We start from the raw sequence: 23,195 nt of genomic DNA on the forward strand, positions 1-23,195 counted from the left end.
CATGAATAAGTAAAATTTGCCTTGTGACAGGCAGTTTTGCAACCATTTTAATACACCATCATCCACATGCAGAAACATGTTTCTCCTACCTACCATTGTTAAAGTATCTGATATATTTTTGAATGATTTTTCTACGGAAATCTTATTTACTTGTCTTAAAACTTAGGATTCCCCTCCAGTCTTACTTAGTACCTGAAATTACACTAGAGATGCATCAAAATTGCCAAATTTCTGACAAGTGTCAAGTGAATTTGCATTCCAGAAAGATTACAGCATCGGGTACAAAGTGGACATAATTATTCTTGAATGAATGTTAAAATCTCTCTTAAAATACATCAGCTTCATCTAACATAAAGCTGAACATCAACCTATTAAATGACTCAAGTGAATGAATTACCCCAGTGAAGTTCTGTTAAACTCAATAAAATATATTTAGAAATGTTTCCAGATACAGGCATACTTTAGAGATACTGCAGTCCAGAACACCACAATAAAGTGAGTATTGCAATAAAGCAAGTCACAGGAATATTCTGGTTTCCCAGTGCATATAAAAGTTATTTTTATACTATACTGTAGTCTATCAAGTGTGCAAAAGCATTATGCCTAAAAAAATATGCATACCTTAATTAAAAAATACTTAATTGCTGAAAAAAAGTGCTGTCATCCTAAGCCTTCAGCAAGTTGTAATCTTTTTGCAATAGTAACATCAAAGATCAATAATCACAGATCACCATAATAAATATAATACTATGGAAAAAGTTTGAAATATTGTCAGAATTACAAGAAGTGACCAAATACTGCTGGAAAAATGGTGCTGATATACTTGCTTGACACAGGGCCACCACAAACCTTCAATTTGTAAAAAAAAAAAAAAAAAAAAAGCACTCTCTGTGAAGTGTAATAAAGTGCAGCACAATAAAACAGGTATGCCTGTATAACTTCATGATGCATCTCCACCAAGAAACACTGAATACTCCCCAGGTGACAGCCTCCCATTTCTAAGATGCCACATTCACCATGAATCTCAGTATAAGAAGAACAAAACCCTCTTCTAACTGTAAGAAAAAGAGAATCATATATTCTTGCTACAGTGAGAGCGTGCAGAATACATTATATATATGACATAATTGGGGGAAAAGATAACACTTTATTGAATTTATCTTTCCATCATTATCATTGCTTATTCTTTACTCCATTTGGCAGTACAAACCTATAGGACTTAATTTCAGTGTCATGTACATATTTAGTATTTGATTAAAATGATTCAATAAACTTAATCATCACGATGTTATTACTCTTATTAGATGACATATTTTAAAGTGATGCATGACTACACTTATTTTCAAAGATGAAGCTGCTTTGTACCTATTTAATGTAGGAAAGACAAATGTGATCAATAAACTGAGAGAGTAGAACAGTCTGGTAGAAAGGGAAGTAGACATGTAGTTAGATGACGTGGTTCTAGACCTTTCATTGATAAGTTGTATCACTTTGGAACAGCCACTTACTGCTCTGGGTCTCTGTTCTTCAACTGTTAGAAGGGGATAAATGTACTGTGTACTTGCAGGGTTCTAGAGAGGATCAATGGAATGAAACATTAGGAAGAGTTCTGCAAAATGTGAAGTTATCAGGCACTTTTAAGGTATTTTTATAATGTCAGTCCTGTGCTTCTGAGCTGCAAGTACTTTTTTCATGGCCTGCTATTTGAGACCACTCCACTCTGTCCCATTCATTACCATGCTGTTCTTACTTGCCTTCATTGTAGTCCTACAATCCAAAATTGGGCCAACCCACTGCTACAATTATAACTATGTCTTTCACCTTTTCTTCCACCTGCTTGGTTTCTGGAATGACTGTGCAATGACTTGAGGGTCCAAGTTTTAGAGACAGATTTCCTAGTTCAACTCCCAGCTCCACTGTTTCCTAGCTTTGAGGTCTGAACAAGTTAGTTCTAATGTAAGCATCCGTTTACTTATCTCTAAAATGAATTTTTACAAGGTTTTTGTGAGGATTAGTAAAATAATCCATATAAAGTGCTTATTAGCTCAGCATATGCACAAATATGTATGTAGTTAACATTATAATTGGTAGTAGGAACGCTAGTATTAATACTATTATTTCTGCTACCCACCATTGAAGCAGCTAACACACTGCCATTGACAAGGGATTTGCCATTTTCTGCTTGAATTCCAGCCACAGGTGCTATGTTGTAACAAGTATCTTTACATGGAGGACCACCTATGCTTTGGCCTGCAGGTTTTAATATTTACTATTAAAACTGCCATATTTATAATGTTAAAAAATGATCAGGAAGCAACATAGGATGACTATCATGTGTCTACATCTTTATTTGCATAAAGCAATGGTTCTTGACCAGAGGTGATTTTGTTTGCCAGAGGACACTGGGCAATATATGGAGACATTTTCATTGTTACAATTGAGAGGCAGCTTCTAGCATCTAAGTGAGTAGGGGCCAGGGGGGATACTGCTAAACAACATACAATGCACAGGACAGATCTCCACATTAAAGAATCATCTGGCCTATGGCCAGTAGGCACATGAAAAGCTGCTCAACATTACTAATTATTAGAGAAATGCAAATCAAAACTACAGTGAGGTACCACCTCACACTGGTCAGAATGGCCATCATTAAAAAGTCTACAAATAACAAATGCTGGAGAGGGTGTGGAGAAAAGGGAACCCTCTTGCACTGTTGGTGGGAATGTAAGTTGGTACAGCCATTATAGAAAACAGTATGGAGGTTCCTCAGAAAACTAAAAATAGAATTACCATATGATCTAGCAATCCCACTCCTGGGCATATACCTGGACAAAACTATAATTCAAAAAGATATATGCACTCCTATATTCATAGCACCACTATTCACAATAGACAAAACACGGAAACAACCTAAATGTCCATTGATAGATGAAAGTATAAAGAAGATGTGGTACATATATACAATGGAATATTACTCAGCCATAAAAAAGAAACAATGCCATTTGCAGCAACATGGATACAACTAGAGATTCTCATACTAAATGAAGTAGAGTCAAAAAGAGAAAGACAAATACTATGAGATAGCACTTATGTGTGGAATCTAAAACATGGCACAAATGAACCTATCTACAAAACAGAAACAGACTCTCAGACATAGAGATCAGACTTGTGGTTGCCAACGGGGAGTGGGGGAGGGAGAGGGATGGACTGGGGGAGTTTGAGGTTGGTAGATGCAAACTATTACATTTAGAAGAGATGAACAATAAGGTCCTACTGTATAGCACAGGGAACTATATCCAATCTCCTGGGATAAACCATAATGGAAAAGAACATAAAAAAATGTATATATATGTATACTGAGTCACTCTGCTGTACAGCTGAGATTGGCACAACATGGTAAATCAACTATACTTCAAAAAAACTCCAAAAAACAAAAACAAACAAAAAAAACAAAGAATCATCTGGCCTAAAATGGCATTAAGTGCCAAGATTGAAAGTTTCTAAGGGTGGTGAGTGTTGTCCATGGGTCTGGCTTTGCCATTCCCCTCTTAACTCTTTCCCTTCATGATACTTATCTATTCTCTTCCTTGAGTTTCAGTCCTACATTTCTAACCATTTCATTGATATGTCTCTTATCTAAAACAATTTTTTTTCCGGCCCCAAATTAGATCTTCCTTTGTCTTTTCTGTTACCCTTGCATTAATGGTCATTCTGTCTTCTCATACCTATCCCTTCTTGTCTATTCCCAACATTCTACTCCTTTAATCATCCACCTCTTTCCCAGGATATAGGAGATTCTACCTAAGTCATCCCCCCACCTCCAGATTTTCCATGCTAACCTATCTGATATGCAATAGCCAGACTAACTGCAATAATGAAAGCTCTATTTATCTCATGCTCAGTCATAAAACGTTTAGGACTTAAGCTTCTCAATAAATTTTTAAAAGATCAAATTACTTAGTTTAGGAGTCAAGACCTTTGCTGATCTTGTCTAAACCAATTGTTCTAATCTAACCTTCCAGTATCTTTTCATATTCGGGCCCAAACCAGCCACTTTCTACTCTATGTCCTGTGTTTCCCATGCATGTCCTTGCCCTCTTCCTTCTTCTCACTTTCAACCACTAAAATCCTGCTCATCTGTACCAGCCATTTCAAATACCGCATCTTCCTTGAAGCCTTCCCGGATGATCCTGGGTGGTCCAAATGGAAGCAACTGCTCTGTCTTTTAACTCCTTGCAGCATGAGGTTTGTACCTCTCATCATACCAGTCAGAGTTGCCGACACTCACATCTTAGCCCTCCTCCTCGTCTTCTGTCGACTTCTGATCTCCCAGAGCACCTACCATGGGGCTGTGCCCAAACTACTTAAAAAGATTTGTTGCAGCGCATATTCTTCTATTAGCTAATACGGTTTTATAGGGTTTGAGATTTTTTTTTTGTCAATTAGTGTGTTACTGTGAATTGTTTGCCCAACTTCTAATTAAAAATGATCCTCCCATTTTACAAAACCTACACTTTATCTGAACAAGTTAATTTTGAGTCTATATTCCCCTTTTACAAAACCTACACTTTATCTGAACAAGTTAACTTTGAGTCTACATTCCCCTTACTTTGTACTAATGACTTTTATATTATTGTTAACGTGAGTACCTTATTGACCCAGCTGTTTTACCACATGAAAAACCCTTAGTCTCTACTGTCAAATGGATAATTTATTTTCTTTAAAGAAAACAAGAAAGGGAAAAAAAGAGTCCAATCAAAATCGAGTCTCTTCATGAAGATTTTTCTCCTGTTGAGTTGCTTCACTTTATGACCTTTAAATCAGCCTAGGTTGAGAGGAAATAATATACCCAAAAGTAGTCTGTAATTTTATATATATATATTATATTTATTTATAATGAAGCTTTTCTCCCCCTGATGGATACTAGTTTGTTAATCAAAATGATTGATTTTCTCATTTTCTAATACCTTAAGATTCACTTGAAGTATTGTTTTCAAGGCTACCTGAAAACGAGTATCCCCCACTAGTGGAAATTTTCATTTATGGTAATCATTAAAAATATAACTGTATTTCTATCATCAGAAAAACAAATACAACTATATTAAAAAATATAGTACATTAAACAAAGATAAATCTTTCCGGTTTAGATGTCTTTCTTTTTCCTTGCCTCATAAAAAAGAAGAAAAAAGGATCAAATTGCTTAGTTTGGAAGTAGTTAGTAGTATTTAAAAGCCCTAATCTTGTCTAAACAAAGCTCTTGCCCGATCCTAGTTTCCTTCCATGAAGAAATCTGAGTCATGACTCTTCTATAAGAGATGGCTGATAATGAGTCTTCTTCCATGAGCCTGCACTTTACATTTTAAAAAATCTGTTTATTTTTCACGAGTATTTTAACAAAAGTCTACAAAATGCTATGGGTTTAATTTAGATTGAATAAAAGACAATCTGGAGTAAACAGCTGGGAAACCAAGTGATCTCAAACTAAAATTTGGTGTGTATTGTGTGCCAGGTATTTTACACACATTGTTGCATTTAATCTTCACAAACAGTCTATGAAGCTGACATGACACTCTTATACCTGTTTTCCATATGAGGAAAGTGAGGTTTAATACTCGACCATTATTTGATGAATGTCACTCAGTTGGCCAATTTGGCTTGTCCTCAAATCCTGTCCTCCATTATGTACCTATAATTCAACTTTAAAAATCTGGGTAGTCTATTCTTCATTAATTAGTATTTCATATAATCTACATCAAGCTAAAAATAAAGTAAAACCATGACATCAGTTTGGGAATATTCTACTTGCAATTAAAAAACTATATTGCCTCGTCAACTTGCCAGTAAATTTAGTATCTGTTGTTCTTATTTTTGTATATAAGCCTGAAGGCAAGTAGGAAAAATTAGTCTTTTAAAAGGGGTTTTCTTCAACAAACCATCATGCTGATAACTTAAGTGACAGGCATCTCTCTCAACAGCTGACAGCCTAGCAGGGGCCCTGTTAACATGCGCATTAGGGAAGACTGATTGGTTTAATTGGCAGGTCATGCCTAAAAACCTGCAGAGAAATTGATGCTGAAAGAATCATTTCCTTCAGCAATATTCAGCAGTTTGAATGCAGCAATGCAACCAAAAGCTCTTAAAGTTGTTCTATTTATTGTTGAAACCAACCGACCAAGTGATTACTTTCATTTTACTTTCTAAGACTGTGTGCTTTTTTTTTACTGAAAGCCATCATTTAAAAATGCTTCAAAGAAAAGATTTCTTACCAAATTTTTCCATATCTCAAACTGGAAGGTACTAGAGGCAGACAATGTCGTGAGGAATAAATCTAGGAGGAAAATAAGAGAATTGTAAGTTCTGTTACTGATGTGTACATTTAAAAACAGGAAGAAGTACAATACATAAAAATAGTTTTAATACAGTTGTGCTTAAATGTATTTTAAAATTTATATATATATCATATATATGTACTTTTTTGTACATCGAATGATGTTTATTGATAGTTTACATGATTCAGATCTAAGTGTCATCAATGGTGGGTAATGTGACCCTCTTACAAGATCAAGGATGAATGCTACTGTTGTTTTTTTTTTTTTGGCTGCACCATGTGGCATGTGGGATCTTAGTTCCCTGACCAGGGATTGAACCTGTGCCCCCCTGCAGTGAAAGTGTAGAGTCTTAATTAACCACTGGACCACCAGGGAAGTCCCTAAAATTACATTTTAACGAGCTTGATCCATCAAAGAAAAGAAAGCAGATGACCCTGTATTAGTACAATTAAGGAAAATGTATTTAAAGGAAGCATTTAGTATTAGTCCTTCAAAAGCATTTTTTATTTTTAAGAACAATTATGTGTACTACTTTTTTATCTTACACATTTTAATTCTAAGGTAGGCTACATTTTTAAAAAAGATATTCTAATCATAATCACATTTTGCTTTCTCACCCTAAAAGCAACACTTAACTATATATCATAGTCAGGTTTCATCATGATTTTAAATAACAGTATTACAGCATCCACAATCTTTGGCACTCATGTTAAGTGAACAATAAACTGTATTTCAAATTTTAATAGAATTGTCTTCATATATTCCAACTAAAAAAGTTTTATTAAAAAGTGCAAGAATTTTAATAAAATTTTTTGAAAAACAGTAGGTTGACAGTCAAATCAAACAACCTATTAATCCAAAAGCCAGGTAATCTGCAAGTCTATTCTAGTAGCAGCATTTACTATGTTTGATAATGGCAATTTTACTTAATAGAGAAGTTTTAAAATGATGAGTTGACTCATAGGAATATTAAAATGACATTACTCTTTTGCGCTTTAAAAAGATGAATGTGGTATAAAGACCACAACTACCTTTAAGAAAAGTTTTTTTAAAAAATCCCATTAAATGTGTTTAGAAAACTATCATTGATATGTTAATGTTTTCTGTAAAGGCTTCATATTAATTTAATGAAGCTAATTTATGTAATAATTACAATAAGAAAGATTTTCATAGAATCCTAGGAAAACTAAGTAACCTGTTCACTTTTATTATTAGTTGAACTCAAAACTGACTAAGTGGAACAACTGTCGATGTCAATGTATCAAATATCTCTGCATTTATTTTCACCACACTAAAGATGGATATAGAAATGTAGTCTTTTACTAAGATAATTTCTTTAATCTGTCAAACATATACTCCCAATGAAGTGTTTATTTCCATACTCCTCTAGGAAAACTCCCAAACAATATCTGCGATTATGTGATGATATACCTACAACCAATCTTCTCTCCTTCGCCCATGTATCCTTCACACTGCCATCAGCATGATTAAAAAACAGAAGTGCAAATTTGATCTCATTTCTTCTCTTCCAGGATATAGGAATAATCTCATCATCTGTCAGGTGAAAGCCTACCTACCTACATTTCCAGGCTCATTTTTTGCCACTGCCATGATGTTTGTTGATTCTATTTTCACAGCTTCACTGGTTATTTATTAAGACTTTGAAAAACAGTCAAGTGACATGAGGGATTGTAAGTACCTTATAAAACAGATTTAAAAAAAATTTCATTTCATCATTCAATTATATAAAGAGGTTATAGAAAAATAAATAATTCATTATGCGGAGAAAGAAAAATAGAGACAATTAATTATTAAAAATTCAATATGAAGAATCATGCCTCAGACTTTGAATGAAACGAGAATGAAACAACAGCTAGAAAAAAATTTTAGTCAACAAAGCGATAAAGTTCTTACCCTCCCACATGCCACGGGGCAACTGGGCCCATGTGCCGCAACTATTGAGCATGTGAGCCACAACTAGAGAGCCCGTGAGCCACAACTACAGAGCCTGTGTGCTCTGGAGCCAGCACATCACAACTACAGAGCCCGCTCACTCTGGAGCCCGTGCGTTGCAACTAGAGAGCCCACGTGCTGCAACTACTGAGCCCCTGCACCACAACTAGAGAGAGAAGCCCACGTGCCACAACGAAGAGCCCACGCATCACAACAAAAGATCCCACGTGCTGCAACTAAGGCCCGACACAGCCAAAAACAAATAAATAAATATTTTAAAAAAAGAGTAATTTACACAATAAAATGAAAGGAAATGTACTCAATAAAACTAATGGATGCTGTGACATGCCACTGAGGTCCCTCACGGAAATGAAGGACTTATTCCCTCAGCTGCTGGAAATGCTGCTGGCAGACAGCCCTAAGAAACCAGCCCTTTGGAGGACAGTTTTGGCTGAAGAGTACTACCTTGCCAAAGGTTGTGACCTTTTCTGTGCTAGCCTGCATTCAATAACTAGTCAGTTCAGAGGAATAAAGACTAGACCCCCTCACCACAACTCAGGACAACTCTGCAGGGCCATTCCACATTCAGAGGTCCCAAGGTCAGCTGAGGCTTCTACTGACACTGAATCATAGTCCAACTTTTCCCTTCCACTCGTACTGACTAGAGCACTCCCTAAAACAAACTTCTTGTACACTCATCTCCACCCCAGAATTTTCTTTGCAGGGAACCCAATCTACAACAGTTAATACCAAAAGTGATCTGAGAAAGCAGACACTAAGATTTTGGAGTTGGATCACCTATCATGGTACTGGCAATAAAGATTCCTTCACTGGGGGTAAGCAGTGCACAGACAGCCACACTGTCTTTTACTGATGCTGTCTTGGGTAGTATTCTGGTGGAAGGGAATGTTCCACTGGGTGTGATACTTGAGGCTTTTTGAGAAATATTAGATAAACACTAACTATAAGGACAGCAGAGTTTGATGGCTATTGCTAAGCTCAATTTAGGAAATAAAGGAAAGACACAAAGGTTGAGCATGATTAATGAGAAATTAAAAGCTAAATGTGAAAGCCAGAGGGCCTCTTCGAGAGCAAAACAAGAGGTTCTCACCTCCAGTAGCAGGAGGGCAAGGAAAGCTGACGACTAAGACCAGGACTTAATGGTAAGAGTAGAAGAGCTTCCAAAAAGGTTAAATTCTCAACCTAAGCAGGTCTGCTATGTTAAGGTTAGAGCCCTAGATGGGAAAAAATGATATTTGACCCATGGGATAGGAACATCTAGGTGATAACCTGAAAATCATGAATCCCCAGATTCACTTGAATGGATTTTCAGAGCCTGCAGGAGTGGACTGTTAAAGGCTGACATTCCCTCTTGTTTGAAGATGATGGAGAAGTTTCCCCTAAAGGCTAGAGTTCTCTCTTATTGGAAGATGATGGAGAAGTTTCTAACTCCATTAGGCAACATTCTTCCCACTTCCTACAATCTGTCGCACCTTCTCTGCTGCCACTAGGCCAAAAAGTGGGGTTAAGTTACAAGATAATCTAACCAGGAATGTGTGCACATTTGAGGGAGAAAGGGACTACAGCCTGAATTAAGTGCAGGACCTAGCTAACATGTACTGGCATTCTGAGAGCACTTGATCAAGGTAGGGGTTAAGGGGTGGGGTAGGGAAGATGGGGTGCAAGATGAGACACAATATGGAGTTGGGGGTATGGTGATTACATTGGACCTCATCTACTCTAGAAGTGGCAGCAATTCATTTTATAAGAGTAGATACATATTCTGGATAGGTGTCTGCCCTTCTTGTCTTGAAAACTAATTTAAAAATGCTAATAGAAACAATATGATGATAGCTGACATCACTGGTATTCAGTTGAAGAAATAATCCTTATCAAAAGATTGCATTATAAGTTAGTTGAAAAATTCAAGATATAAACCCCAAACTCAATTAAATCCTTGTTCATTAGATTCTTTTAACAAGTAAAATAGTGAAAATAGTCTATGTTCATGCAGTCTCTTCTCAAAATACACACATAGTCAAGTAAGTGTGTACAAAAACTTTAAATGGTTTATGCTTCAATTATCTCCATTCATAGCGTGAAAGGATTAAACTACTGCGTTTTAATCCTTGCCAAGTGCAGCACAGCCTTCCTTTCAAATGAAGAACCCTTTAGTTAATGTTGGCATCAAAAGGAAGCCTTAGGAGTTTTAGAAACTTAAATTGGAAGTTGGACTATGTGAACTAAACCATGTTAGGAAAAATCAAAACAAAGGTTGATCATTAATAATGGACACCTAACATCCTTTTCATATGGTATAAAGGAAGAGATTAAAAATTGTGATTTCTGGCACTGTATCCCCTCAGTGTGACATCTCAACTTTTTAAGAAAAATATTCCAATGGAAATTTTTAAAAAGTAGTATTCGTAATGTCATTTATAGTTCCTGCATGAAGAAATTCTCCTTGGATACTGAGTCACTGTATTTCCAAAGGAGTTCATGGTTCATTTGGAAAAAACATAGCTAATAAAACATTTTTGGTATTTTCTAGAAGCATCAGACATTTTCACAAAGAATGGTTCAAAGCAGTATTCTGTACTGTTTCTATGCTTGAACCAGGAGGATTTGCCAAGTTCATGTTTACATCTGTTCTGTAGTACTGTCCAGTCTTTCTTAGTCCCAGTTACACTAGTGAAAGGGCAGCATGAGAGTGTAGAATAAAATTATCTTTCATCCGTTCCCACTTGTTCATAAAACAGTACACCGAAGGCTATGTAACTGCTGAAATCATTAAGATAAACCAGCTAATGCCAACAACTCTTCCCTTTCGCGGCAGCAGTTTAACTGCATTCTGAAGCTCAGAGGTCATCAACTCAAACGCTGTAAGGCATGAGGCTCTAACTTAAAGAAGTTAAGAGGTCCTGGTACAACCAAGATGATCAAATAGTAAAAAGGCACAGGGCATACAAACTGACTAAAGATCTCAGGATGGGGGAGACAGTAGGAAGTAGGGGACTGAGAGGAACTAAAAAGAGTCCATCACCGACCAAAGAGGACGGCAACTAGTTAGCTCCAGCCAATTGTTGTTGCTACAGAAATATAATTTTTAAATATGGAAAATCATATTTGAGAAATATTGAAATATAATTCAAAATATTTTAAGCAGCATGGGAAAAAATTAAAAACATCTCTGCAAAGTCAATTTGAGGTACTAGATTAAAACCTGATAGATTATTGCTTTGGTTACATATTTGTTCACAGAGAACCAACCCTACTTCCTATATTCCCTATACCAAACACTGCCAGATAATATTCTGTACTAATGCACTAATTTAGTAGATGGTGAGGAACCTATTTGAATGGGTCCCCATTCACAAGATACAATTCTAAGGAAGAAGTCCAAATTTCTAAGAATTATTTTAAAATTTCAATTTTAAGTTCATAAACTTCTATCTAGACTTCCTTTCCCTTTCTTTCTCTTTCCTATCCTGAAACATTGGGGCCCAAATGAAGATTCTCTATGCTTAGCAGAGAGCTCTGACTAGACACTTAGACACAATACTCTGGAACACAGGTACAAAGACTAAAGGCCCTTAACGCTGGGTAAACAATAAACTTACTCCCGCCCTGCCTTCTCTTATCAGTCAAATCATCAGAAGTATTTTTGTTGTAAGAAAAAAAAAAGGTTAGATTGATGGGAGCCTGTTAAGTGTCCTGAAATTGAATGTTTAAGGGGGTTATAATTTTCATTTGAGGAGTATTATTAACAAGTGAGAACTGGATATATTCTAATTACTACATTTTTATTATAGGGAATTTATTTTCTATAACTTGGATGTTAGATTTTTAAGAGAAATGTAATCAAGGTAATTATGGTAAATTAGTGATCTTCAAAGACTTATTAATATTTTGAATTCTATAGTGTTAGATGAATCTCAGTTGAAGTCATTTATCTCCTCTACTCCTATGAGATTGGGGTCTTAAGGAATCTGGGGGAGTTTGCAATTATTTATTTGTTTTTTGTTTGTTTGTTTGTTTAGGCTGTGCCCGGTCTTAGTTGCAGCATGCAGAATCTTCACCATGGCATGTGGATGACTTCTTAGCTGTGGCATGTGGACTCAGCTGTGGCATGTGAACTCTAAGCTGTGGCATGCACGCAGGATCTAGTTCCCTGACCACAGATTGAACCCGGAACCCCGGCATTGGGAGTGCAGAGTCTTACCCATTGGACCACCAGGGAAGTCCCCCGAGTCCGCAGTTTTAATTTTTCCAATCTTGTAATGTTTCTATGGGTTAACACACATTAATTTAAAATTCCAATATGAGAACACACTTCATCTCCTAGAAGAATCCTCTATGTTCCAGAAAGTAAAGAATTCATTAGAGGTTATAATACTTAATGATGGAAAGAACTGGAGTACAGGAACTTGGCATTAATCATCACTAAGATTTTCAGATTTTCCATTAGCTCTCATTAAAGTTAATTTTCTTGAATGAAGGTTTTATAATACAAATTTTAGAACTGCATTTGGCCTGATGATTTTTCTTAGGGCAATGAAGTCAGTCTTCATACATTTGGTTTATACAATAAGGCTACCTACTTCCATTAGTCCCTTTCATTCCTGATCCTTCCTTATCAGGTCCACTCATTCAAAAACAAATGTTAGGTAAAGCTTATCTTATTAATGTAATACACACACTAAGTGTATATTACAAATTTATACAAACGTATAAAGATGTCATACTTGCTAATTATTTAGAAGCCACCTTCACGAGCACGACTATCCAAAACCAGTTCTTCAGGCAGGTGAAACATGGCATCTAGGATTTCTGAGTACCTATATTGATGTTAAAGGACCTTTCCACCAAATTTATTTTTTATGCATTTCTGTCTAATGAGTTGTTTGATTTTTAACAGAATTCTTAGTTTTCACTACATGATGGGCTCCTACTCAGGGGCTAGGGTTAGAGAAGAAGCCTCAACTTTGCGCACAAAAAGAGTGGCTAGACATTTAAACCAAATTCAACCTAAAAATAATTTATTTAAGTGGCATGATTCAATCACTGTGATAAATGCTCTAAAATTTATGAGTAGAAGCTGTCGGTCTCTGATAATTGCTATGTCAGACTGAACTGCAAAACACAATACATATGGGTCAGCAGAGTTTAGCAGATTATTCCTCTTATAAATCCAAGAGAAGAAGAGTTAAACATACAAAATGAGTTATTTAAAATGATTCAAACTCAGTTACTCAAAAGCAAATCTCTGACAGTAGGCAGTTACGTCCCATCCTCTAGAAACTCCTGATTTCTGTACTGTCTTCTATTCTTAACTTGTTTTTCTAAACACCAGAGAGGAACTTTCTGCAGACTAGAATAATAGTGGACTTAATGAGATAATTTATCTATATTATTTCTGTGCATCATTTTTGGAACATACTAGAAGGGAATATTTTTGCTGAATCTAGAGCAGTGCAGTAATAAAATGCTTGATGTGTAATAAATTCCAATAAATTGTTAAAAGTAAAGCAAAGCATTAACCTCCCTGGGCTTCATTTCCCTGCCTTTGAAATGGTGTGATAAGACTAAATGATCTTTAAGATTTCTTTTGTATCTATCTACCTACTCATTCAACTTTTTTTTTTTTTTTTTTTTTTTTTTTTGCGGTACACGGGCCTCTCACTGTTGTGGCCTCTCCCGTTGCGGAGCACAGGCTCAGGACGCGCAGGCTCAGCGGCCATGGCTCATGGGCCCAGCCGCTCCGTGGCATGTGGGATCTTCCCGGACCGGGGCATGAATCCGTGTCCCCTGCATCGGCAGGCGGACTCTCAACCACTGCGCCACCAGGGAAGCACCATTCAACATCTTTTAAGCATATCCTATGTGCTTGGCACTCAGTTAGGTATTGGTTAAACACAAATGAGGCATGCTCCTTGCCTTTGAGAACATCTGTCTCCTTGGAGGAGACAGATCTGGAAAGAGCACATGGCAATGGCTCAGCTAGAATTATGAACATATAAGATCGGGACTGAGTTAACAGAGGTACTGTTGGGGGGAATTTGGGGAGGGCTTCACTTAGAAGATAACATTTCTGCTGGTCACAAACTTAACAGGTAATTAGTTTTAGAAGCAATGATACATCAGTGAAATGCTAATGCTACCAACACATGTCATTTTACAGCATATAAGGCACTTTTTATAGGAATAAGTTAAAACCAAACAATCAGATCATTAAGAAACTTCAAGTTAAAGCAACTTGTTAAAATAATGAGACATACTCATGGCCTCTAACTCATTCAAAAACAAATGTCAGGTAAAGCTTATTAATGTAATATACTAAGTACAATTACAAAAATTGCTCATATACCCATTCCAGCCATATGAAATCTGAAGTTAATGATAATTCTGATAATTAAGTAATTTTCTCAAGATTATGGAATTAAAGTAGTCTCTAAACTTCACATGTGAAATTAGAAATATACTTCTCTTAAAGCAGAAGTACAGTAAGTACAGTATTGATTAAACATGAAAAGTAAGTGTATATTAAATGCATTAAAACTTCCTTTCAAATAGCTACATAAAATAATTTAAGAAATTTAATGTTAACTCCAAAAGTATATCTTTAACAATATGGAAAACACACAATTGTAATGCAAATAGTAAGCCTTATAGTTACTAATAAAACTCTAATTTTAAAACTGTCTTCTCTGCCTTTTGTAATGTAGTGTAGAATGCTATTTATAGGTCATGTTAAGAGCGCTCATTTCAATAAGAAGAGATTTAACCTTTCTTTTTTAATGTCAAAGGGCTTTATGTAAGAATTGGAACTTCATCATTTAAAACTAAAAACCTAATTAAAACACTGTACCAAAAATAAGAAGGAATGGCTTGTTAAGCCAGATAGGAAAGTTCTATTGATGCTTTGTAAATTTATCATATTTAATTTATACAATAATCTCTAACAGAGCAGAATAATCCCATGTTATAATAATCCCATATCCACTATAAACCTTCATCCTGAAACAGCCCCCCTCCCCAAAAGTATGAGCAACAAAATTCAATGCCATAGGTTTAAACAAAACCCACCATTTGGCATTATGATGGACTACTTTTAGGTTGGCAGAAGCCCACCAAATGTGAAATTTCCATCTCTGCAATGGCATTGTGAGGAGCTAGTACTGCAAACTTGCTCCCTAGCAAAACAAGCATAACTGGGGAAAATCACTGAAAAACCCAACCTTTTAAAGTCTCTGGAAATTGTTTTAGATGAAGAAACATTCGTTCAAGAAAATAAAACTCGGTAAGAATAGTGAGTCTGTGGCATTTGAACCACGACTCGCCTCTCCCTTTCCCTCCTAGCTCAGTGTGATAGAAGCTTTGCTTCAGGCAGGTGCAGACAAAACCATAGGGCACCCTTTCTCCCCAGGTACCAATCAAACTATTCCTCTATACCGACCTATTCCTCTAGTGTAATCGAGGGTTATGGTATGTTCCTGAGGTGTGGGCAGGTACCAGCATTTCTCGTCTCTCCCAGCAACATGCTACAGAGGCTAAATTCCAAGAAAGTGTAGCCAAGATGTCAGAGAATCTCTTCTTCAACTCAGCCCCCACTGATGGGGTGGAGAATCTACCTCAGGCACAGCACATTCAAAACAACAGGGCTCTGATAACCTGCATCCCAGCTCATTTGTAGGCTATTGGTTCCATGCTGGAGAGACAAACCAAGAAGATCAGAAACTACCACCCTCACCCTGCGCTCTGCTCCTAAAGCGTGGGTGTCACTGGGAGGGAAGTACATCATTGGCTATACTTCCATCTCTGGAGCCATGGCTCAGAGATTCTGGCCAGGAGGAGAGGCAGGCTGTAACACAGAGAACACCAAGGTTCTTATCTAAGGAAATGACAACAGAAAGAGGGGAAGTTCAAGCCTAAGGGCACACTCAAAACCAATGGCAGGAAAGCAATTAAGAGGAGGCTGCCAGCTTCATGGAACAAATAACCTATATCACTAATTATTAGAGAAATGCAAATCAAAGCTACCATGAGGTATCATCTCACACTGGTCACAATGGCCATCATCAAAAAAGCTACAAACAATAAATGCTGGGGAGGGTGTGGAGAAAAGGGAACCCTCTTGCACTGTTGGTGGGAATGTAAATTGATACAACCACTATGGAGAACAGTATGGAGGTTCCTTTAAAAATTAAAAATAGAGCTACCATATGACCCAGCAATCCCACTACTGGGCATATACCCTGAGAAAACCATAATTCAAAGAGTCATGTACCAAAATGTTCACTGCAGCACTATTTACAACAGCCAGGACATGGAAGCAACCTAAATGTCCACTAACAGAGGAATGGATAAAAAAGATGTGGTACATATATACAATGGAATATTACTCAGCTATGAAAAGGAATGAAATTGGGTCATTTGTAGAGACGTGGATGGACCCAGTCTGTCATACAGAGTAAAGTAAGTCAGAAAGAGAGAAACAAATGTATATTAATGCATATATATGAAATCTAAAAAAATGGTATAGATGATGTTATTCACAAAGCAGAAATAGAGACACAGACATAGAGAACAAACCTATGGATATCAAGGGGGGAAGAGGGGGTGGGATGAATTGGGAGATGGGGATTGACATATATACGCTACTGATACTATGGGTAAAATAGATAACTAATGAAAGCCTGCTGTGTAGCACAGGGAACTCTACTCAATGCTCTGTGGTGACCTAAATTGGAAGGAAATCAAAAAAAGAGGGGATATATGTATATGTATAGCTGATTCACTTTGCTGTACAGCAGAAACTAACACAACATTGTAAAGCAAGTATACTCCAATAAAAAAAAAAAAATCTAAACCACAGACCAGATAGTTTACTAGAGAGAACTAGGGGAAGAATAAATATGAAGAACCTTCCTGGGGGTCTGAACAACCTAAAACACTGATCTAAAAAACTAACCTGCAAAGCAGTCCAAATTTAACTATACCAGGCTACTAAGCAATTTATGCCCCAAGGTGTTGTTAAAAATAATAGAGCAATCAGCTGGCAATTAGTGGAGCCTAACAGGTGAGTATGATCAGGGAGAGACAGAGAGCCCTGCTACTACTGTCATCCCAAGGTGACGGTGCACATGTCAAAAGCTGTAGCCTCTGAGGAGCAACATCAATGAAAAAGTAGAGGGAAAAGAAACAAAACAATATAATAAAGAGAAAAAGAGCTAGAAAAGTGGTGGCATTGCCATTTTAGGACGATTGGAGCTTAAATGCTCCGGAAGAAATAAGGTAGGTCACCTGGTCCCCAGAGTTTCCCCAATCTGTAACACCGGCCAAGGACATGTCCACCTAATGTATCTGCTCTTTTTCTGACCTCATCATTCTTGAGGGTACCTGAGCCTCTATTCCTCTAGCATAATTAGATAACCAGTAGCTTAAGGATATACAGCATGCACAATACACTATCCAAAGGACTGTACTGGTGATGAAGTATTCCGGGAGTTCAAGATAGGATCCTTGGCAGATTGGAGAGATTCTATAAGAACATGTGGCAAAGAGATAACAGGCAAATTTGGCTTTTCTACAGTGCTTATGGAATTGATCTTCTTGAGTTTTTTTTCAGAGTTAGGAGTGACATTAGAGAAAAAATTCTGGGGAGATGTAGGAATAGGAAGCAGCACCAAGACTCTGTCTCCTCATCAAGAAAACAACTGCACTTGCAGAATCTATCTGATGTACTCATTTTGGAATTCTATAGTCTATTGAAGGCTTGCAACTTCTAGGGGAAGGCCTGCATGATAAACTGCAGTTAATTTTGGTCTATTTCAGCTCCTAGCACAGTATCAGCCACTCATACTGCACCTCCAGCTCCATGGAAGGCAGCTGTGCACATGTTCCTGGAGCAGTTATGGTGGGCAAAAAGGACCCTGACCTCCAAATATCAGAGATCTGTTCTCGGATCACTGATTGCTGCTTCTGATTATAGAGGTGCAGAGAAAAAGGGCAAGGGCACAGCCACTGTTGTTACACTGTTGCAACCCACCTCCCTTCCAGCTGAAGCGGCCACCAGGGGGATTTAAAGGGATAGGGCCCTTCTCCACTCACCCACCCACCCTCCTTCATTTTTCTCTTTTACCCTGTTAAGAAGCCAGACATTAAATACTTGACATTAAAAAGCAAATGCATATATGGGAAAAATTAGAAAGTAACTGTGCATGTCCAGGGAAAGATGCAGGCCCAGAAAAGACCTGAGAAGACCTTAAGTTTACCCATCAGGCTGATCCCTGGCACTGAGAGAGCCTACAACAATCAAAAACAATAAACAAAAACAATAACAAAAACCAGCAAGACCTGGGGAAGGGGAGGATATGATTTCAAGAGTTACCACATTATATAAGATTCAAATGTCCAATGTTCAATGAGAAATCACAATGCATACAAACAAAAAGGAAAGAACAGCCCATTCAAAGGAAAAAAAAAATCAACACAAACTATCACGAAAAAGACCTGATGACAGATCTATTACACAAAGACTTTAAAACAATGCTCTTAAAGAGGCTCAAAGAGTTAAAGGAAGATGTGCAGAAAGTCACAAAAACAGTATATGAATGAAATGGTGTATTTCAAACAGTACATGAAACACCAACAAAGAGACAACCTAAAAAGAAACCACATAGAAATTTCAGAGCTAAAAAGTACAATTACTGAAATGAAAAATTCACTACAGGGATTCAAAGGCAGATCTGAGCAGGCAGAAGAAGAAAAAGCAGTAAACTTGAAGGTAGTGCAATGAACATTACTGAATCTGAAGAACAGAGAAAAAAGACTGAAGAAAAATGAACAGAGCCTAAGGGACCTATGGGACACTGTGGGAGTTTCACAAGGAGCAGAGAGAAAATCTGAAAAACAAATGGCAAAAACTTCCCAAATTTGATGAAAGACGTGAATATAAACATCCAAGAAGCTCAATAAACTCAAAAAAAGATGCATTCCAAAAGACCTATAACAAGACATTATAATCAAAACTTTCAAAAGACAAAGAGAGAATCTTGAAAGTGATTTATCACATCTAAAGAATCCTCAGTAATATTAATAAATAGTTTTCATCAGAAACATTGGAGGCCAGAATGCAGTGGGCCAATATATTCAAAATGCTAAAAGAAAAAAAAAAATCAACCAAGAATCTTATATCCAGCAAAACTGTCCTTCAACAGTACGGGAGGAATTAAGACATTCCCAGATAAACAAAAGCTGAGGGAGTCTGTGACCACTAGATCTCCTCTGAGAGAAATGCTCAAGGGAATCCTTCAGGGTGGAATGAAGGGGCACTAGACAGTAACTTGAAGCTATATGTTGAAATAAAGATCTCAATAAAGGTAAATACACGGGCAATTATAAAAGCTAGTCTTACTGTAACAATGGTTTATATCTCCACTTTTTGTTTTCTACATAATAATATATAAATTGTTTAAAAGAATCACTACTCTACCGCGGGGAGGGGTGGGTTGGAACAACGGGACCACCGGCTGTAGCAGTGGAGCTCTAATTTAGGCCCCAGGGTCATGGTGCACCCCTTTGGAGCTGCAGTTGGAACGAGACTGGTGCCTACCGCGGGGAGAAAAAAAAAAAAAAAAATCACTGCTCTAAAAACCAGTATTATCATAACTTTGGTTTGTAACGACACATTTTCTTTACAACATAATTTAAGAGACTAATGCATTTAAAAGACTTATTAATTTATGTTTTTTGTCACATAATGAACCTTGTGACATCAACAACTTAAAGGAGTGGGGATAGAGTAGTAAAGGAGAAGAGTTTATGAAGTCTATGTTTTGAAGTTAAGCTGGTAGAAATTCAAATTAGAGTGTCTTAACTTTAGAATATTAAGGGTCATGCCTATGGTAACCACAAAGAAAATAGATACAGAATATACACAAAAGGAAATGAGAAAGGAATTTAAACATTTCACTACATCAACTAAACACAAAAGATGATAGTAATTCTGGAAATGACAAAAAAGCTACAGCTCATATAGGAAACAAACAGCAAAATGATTAAAGTCCCTCTTTATTAGTAATTAATTTACATGTAAATGGATTAAATTCTACAATGAAAAGGCAGAAATTGGCTGAAGAGATAAAAACACATGACCCAACTATATGCTGTCTACAAGAGACTCACTTTAAATCCAAAGCTACAAGACTGAAAGTAAAATGGAAAAAGATATTCCATGCAAACAGGAATAAAAGATGTTCAACATCACTAAATAATAGGGAAATGCAAATCAAAACTATGAGATACCACATTACACTCATTAGGATGGCTACTATGAAAAAACAGAAAATAACAAATATTGGCAAGTATGTGGAGAAATTGGAACCCTTGTGCATTGTTGGTGGGAATAAAACATGGTAAAGCTACTGTGATGGTGGCTTCTCAAAAAGTTAAAAATAGAATTATCATATGATCCAGCAATTCCACTTCTGGGTATATATCCAAAACAATCAAAAGTAGGATCCCTAAGAGATGTTTGTACACCCATTTTCATAGCAGCATTATTCACAATAGGTAAAATGTAGAGCAACCAAGTGTCCATCGAGGTATGAGTGGGTAAGCAAAATGCAGTATATACATACAATGGAATATTATTCAGCCTTAAAAAGTGAATCTGACATATGCTGCAACATGGACAAACCTTGAGGATATTATAATAAGTGAAATAAGTCAATCACAAAAAGGTAAATACTTTATGATTCCACTTACATGAGGTATGCAGAGTAGTCAAAATCATAGAGGTGTAAAGTAGAATGGCGGTTGCCAAGGGCTCGGGGGAAGAGGAGACGGGGAAGTTATTGTTTAAGATGGTAGAGTTTCAGTTTTATAAGAGGATAAGAGTTATGGAGAAAGATGGTGGTGATAGTAGGACAACATTATGAATGCATTTAATACAACTGAACTGTATACTTAAAAATGGTTATGTTGTATACTTTGTTATATATAGAAATAAAAAATGAATAAAGAAAACTTGAAAAATTCTTATTCAGAAAAAGTGACTTTATGTTTACTGTAAATGTAAAGTTAGTCATTAAATATAAGACCATGGAATTATAACAAACTTCATCAAAAATCTGGCTGTTTTATGTGTGGGGGATTAATAAAGCTAGAGGTAACCATAACACATTAACAGGTCAGTGTCATTTAAAATATATAGCTTTTAATTTAAGTCTCTTAAATTGACTCCAAGGTAAACTGAGCTCTCTCGCTTATGAAAATGGACTAGGACTCATACTTTGAGATATTAAACATTTTACATACTTCAGTATATAATTAACATTTGTTCCAGGATTAATACTAGAAATGTTTCTGTAAGCAATGGGAAAGGATTTACTGAATAGCACAGCAGGCTTTAAGAACTATTTTTTAGTAGTTCACACTCTAAATGTTTTTGTAAGAGAACCCATTTCTTTCTTTCATCAGCATTATATTTTTAATAATCATAAAAAATTAACTCTGGCCTAAGAGGACAGAAAAACTTAAAGTTAGATCTAACAGAGGTAACTTACAGATATATTCTGTGCTGCTTTTAAGGAAAAAAAGGTGTGTTTGTTTGGCATGTATCAGGATGAGAAAGGAGACTTTAATTTCAAAGTGTGACAAAGTGAAGAAAAAGTTCAGGAACTACGAGACAGAATAAAACAAAATAAAACCCTCTGAAGAGGGTCTGACCTCAGAATGCTGTGAGTGAGTTCAGGGACAGTCTCTTGACTCAGTGATTATAATGTGTTTTTCTTGGAGAAAGACTGTAGGTGACTGGGTTTACCTAGGATTACTGTCTGAGTGTGACAGCATGAGAGAAGTGTTATTTCCAAGAGACTGTTTGTAATGATGTACCATAGATAGGGAGGGAAGCCCATGCTGGAGGGGGGAATGGGTGGATTTAAAATAGCAGGGTCAGTCAGTGGCCTGGAGGTCTCAGCGAGGTCCAAGAAGTGTTGCAGGGGAGGCCCTTGAACAGGCGGCCTAGAAGGATAGGAGGTGTGGTAGGAGAGTGGGATATCTGCTTAGTGATTTGGGGGACAGTTTACTTTCTGGTACCTACAAGGTACAGGGAATGCACTGAGGTGGCTGAGGTGGGGAGGTCATGGTGCTGGGCTAGGTCATCTCTGTGGTCAATGAAATCATCTAAAATGATGGCAGGAGTTAGACAACTGCCTGGGAGGCATTGTATCTCCAGTAAGCTAGGAGACTGGTACATGTCAGCAAGGAAAAATGGAAGATGGTTGCTGCAGCTAGGTGGCAAAAGCCTCACAGGAGTAGGAGATTGCAGAAACACAGGGCAGAAATAAGAGTGATTTGCCTCCCAGGGGACATTTGATGATGTGCGAGGCATTTTTGGTTACTACTGCTATTTAGAGGGTAGAGGCTGGGGCTACTGCTAAACATCCTACAAAGCACACGACAACTCCCCACAACGAAGAATTATCCAGCTCAAAATAATAATGCCATGACTGAGAAACTCTTAGGTAGAGGAAACAGCATAAGCAAAGGCATTGCAATGAGGAAAACTAGAGCCCACTCAGGAAAAAGCTGACTTTAGTTCAGCTGAAGTGTAGGTTACCAGCAGAGGAAGTCAGAAGATAAAGTTGGAAAGGAGGCTAGCGTCACCCTGTATGCAGGCTAAGAAACCAGCAACTGACTTAGAGGATAAAGAGAAGAGGATAAAGAGAAGACACTGAAGATCTCTGAGCAAAGAAATGACATATCATTGAGTTGGGAGGCTTTATATATGATTGCAGTCTTATCAATAATTTGTCTTTTCAGTTTACAAGCACTTTTAAGCAAAAGTTTCATCACTCTTTAATGCTTCATTGATGTCTCATCTCCTTAACAACAGTAAGTCCCTGGGTA

At 36.9% G+C, this 23,195-nt stretch overlaps 1 protein-coding gene across 3 annotated transcripts in view; it reads right to left on the bottom strand.

Annotated features, from left to right (window-relative positions):
* The window catches only part of ITFG1 (integrin alpha FG-GAP repeat containing 1), a 242,099-nt gene that overhangs the window by 167,298 nt on the left and 51,606 nt on the right, over window positions 1-23,195 (bottom strand). For all 3 annotated transcript variants that reach the window (XM_022555125.3, XM_089902992.1, XM_089902991.1), the window contains exon 7: window positions 6,267-6,328. In XM_022555125.3, coding sequence (XP_022410833.1) covers window positions 6,267-6,328 — 62 coding nt within the window. The remainder of the gene's footprint in view (window positions 1-6,266; window positions 6,329-23,195) is intronic.

This window comes from Delphinapterus leucas, chromosome 20 (genome assembly GCF_059928025.1).
Source record: "Delphinapterus leucas isolate spDelLeu-1000000601 "Yukka" chromosome 20, BTC_Dleu_Yukka2, whole genome shotgun sequence".
Classification (NCBI taxonomy): Eukaryota; Metazoa; Chordata; class Mammalia; order Artiodactyla; family Monodontidae; genus Delphinapterus; species Delphinapterus leucas.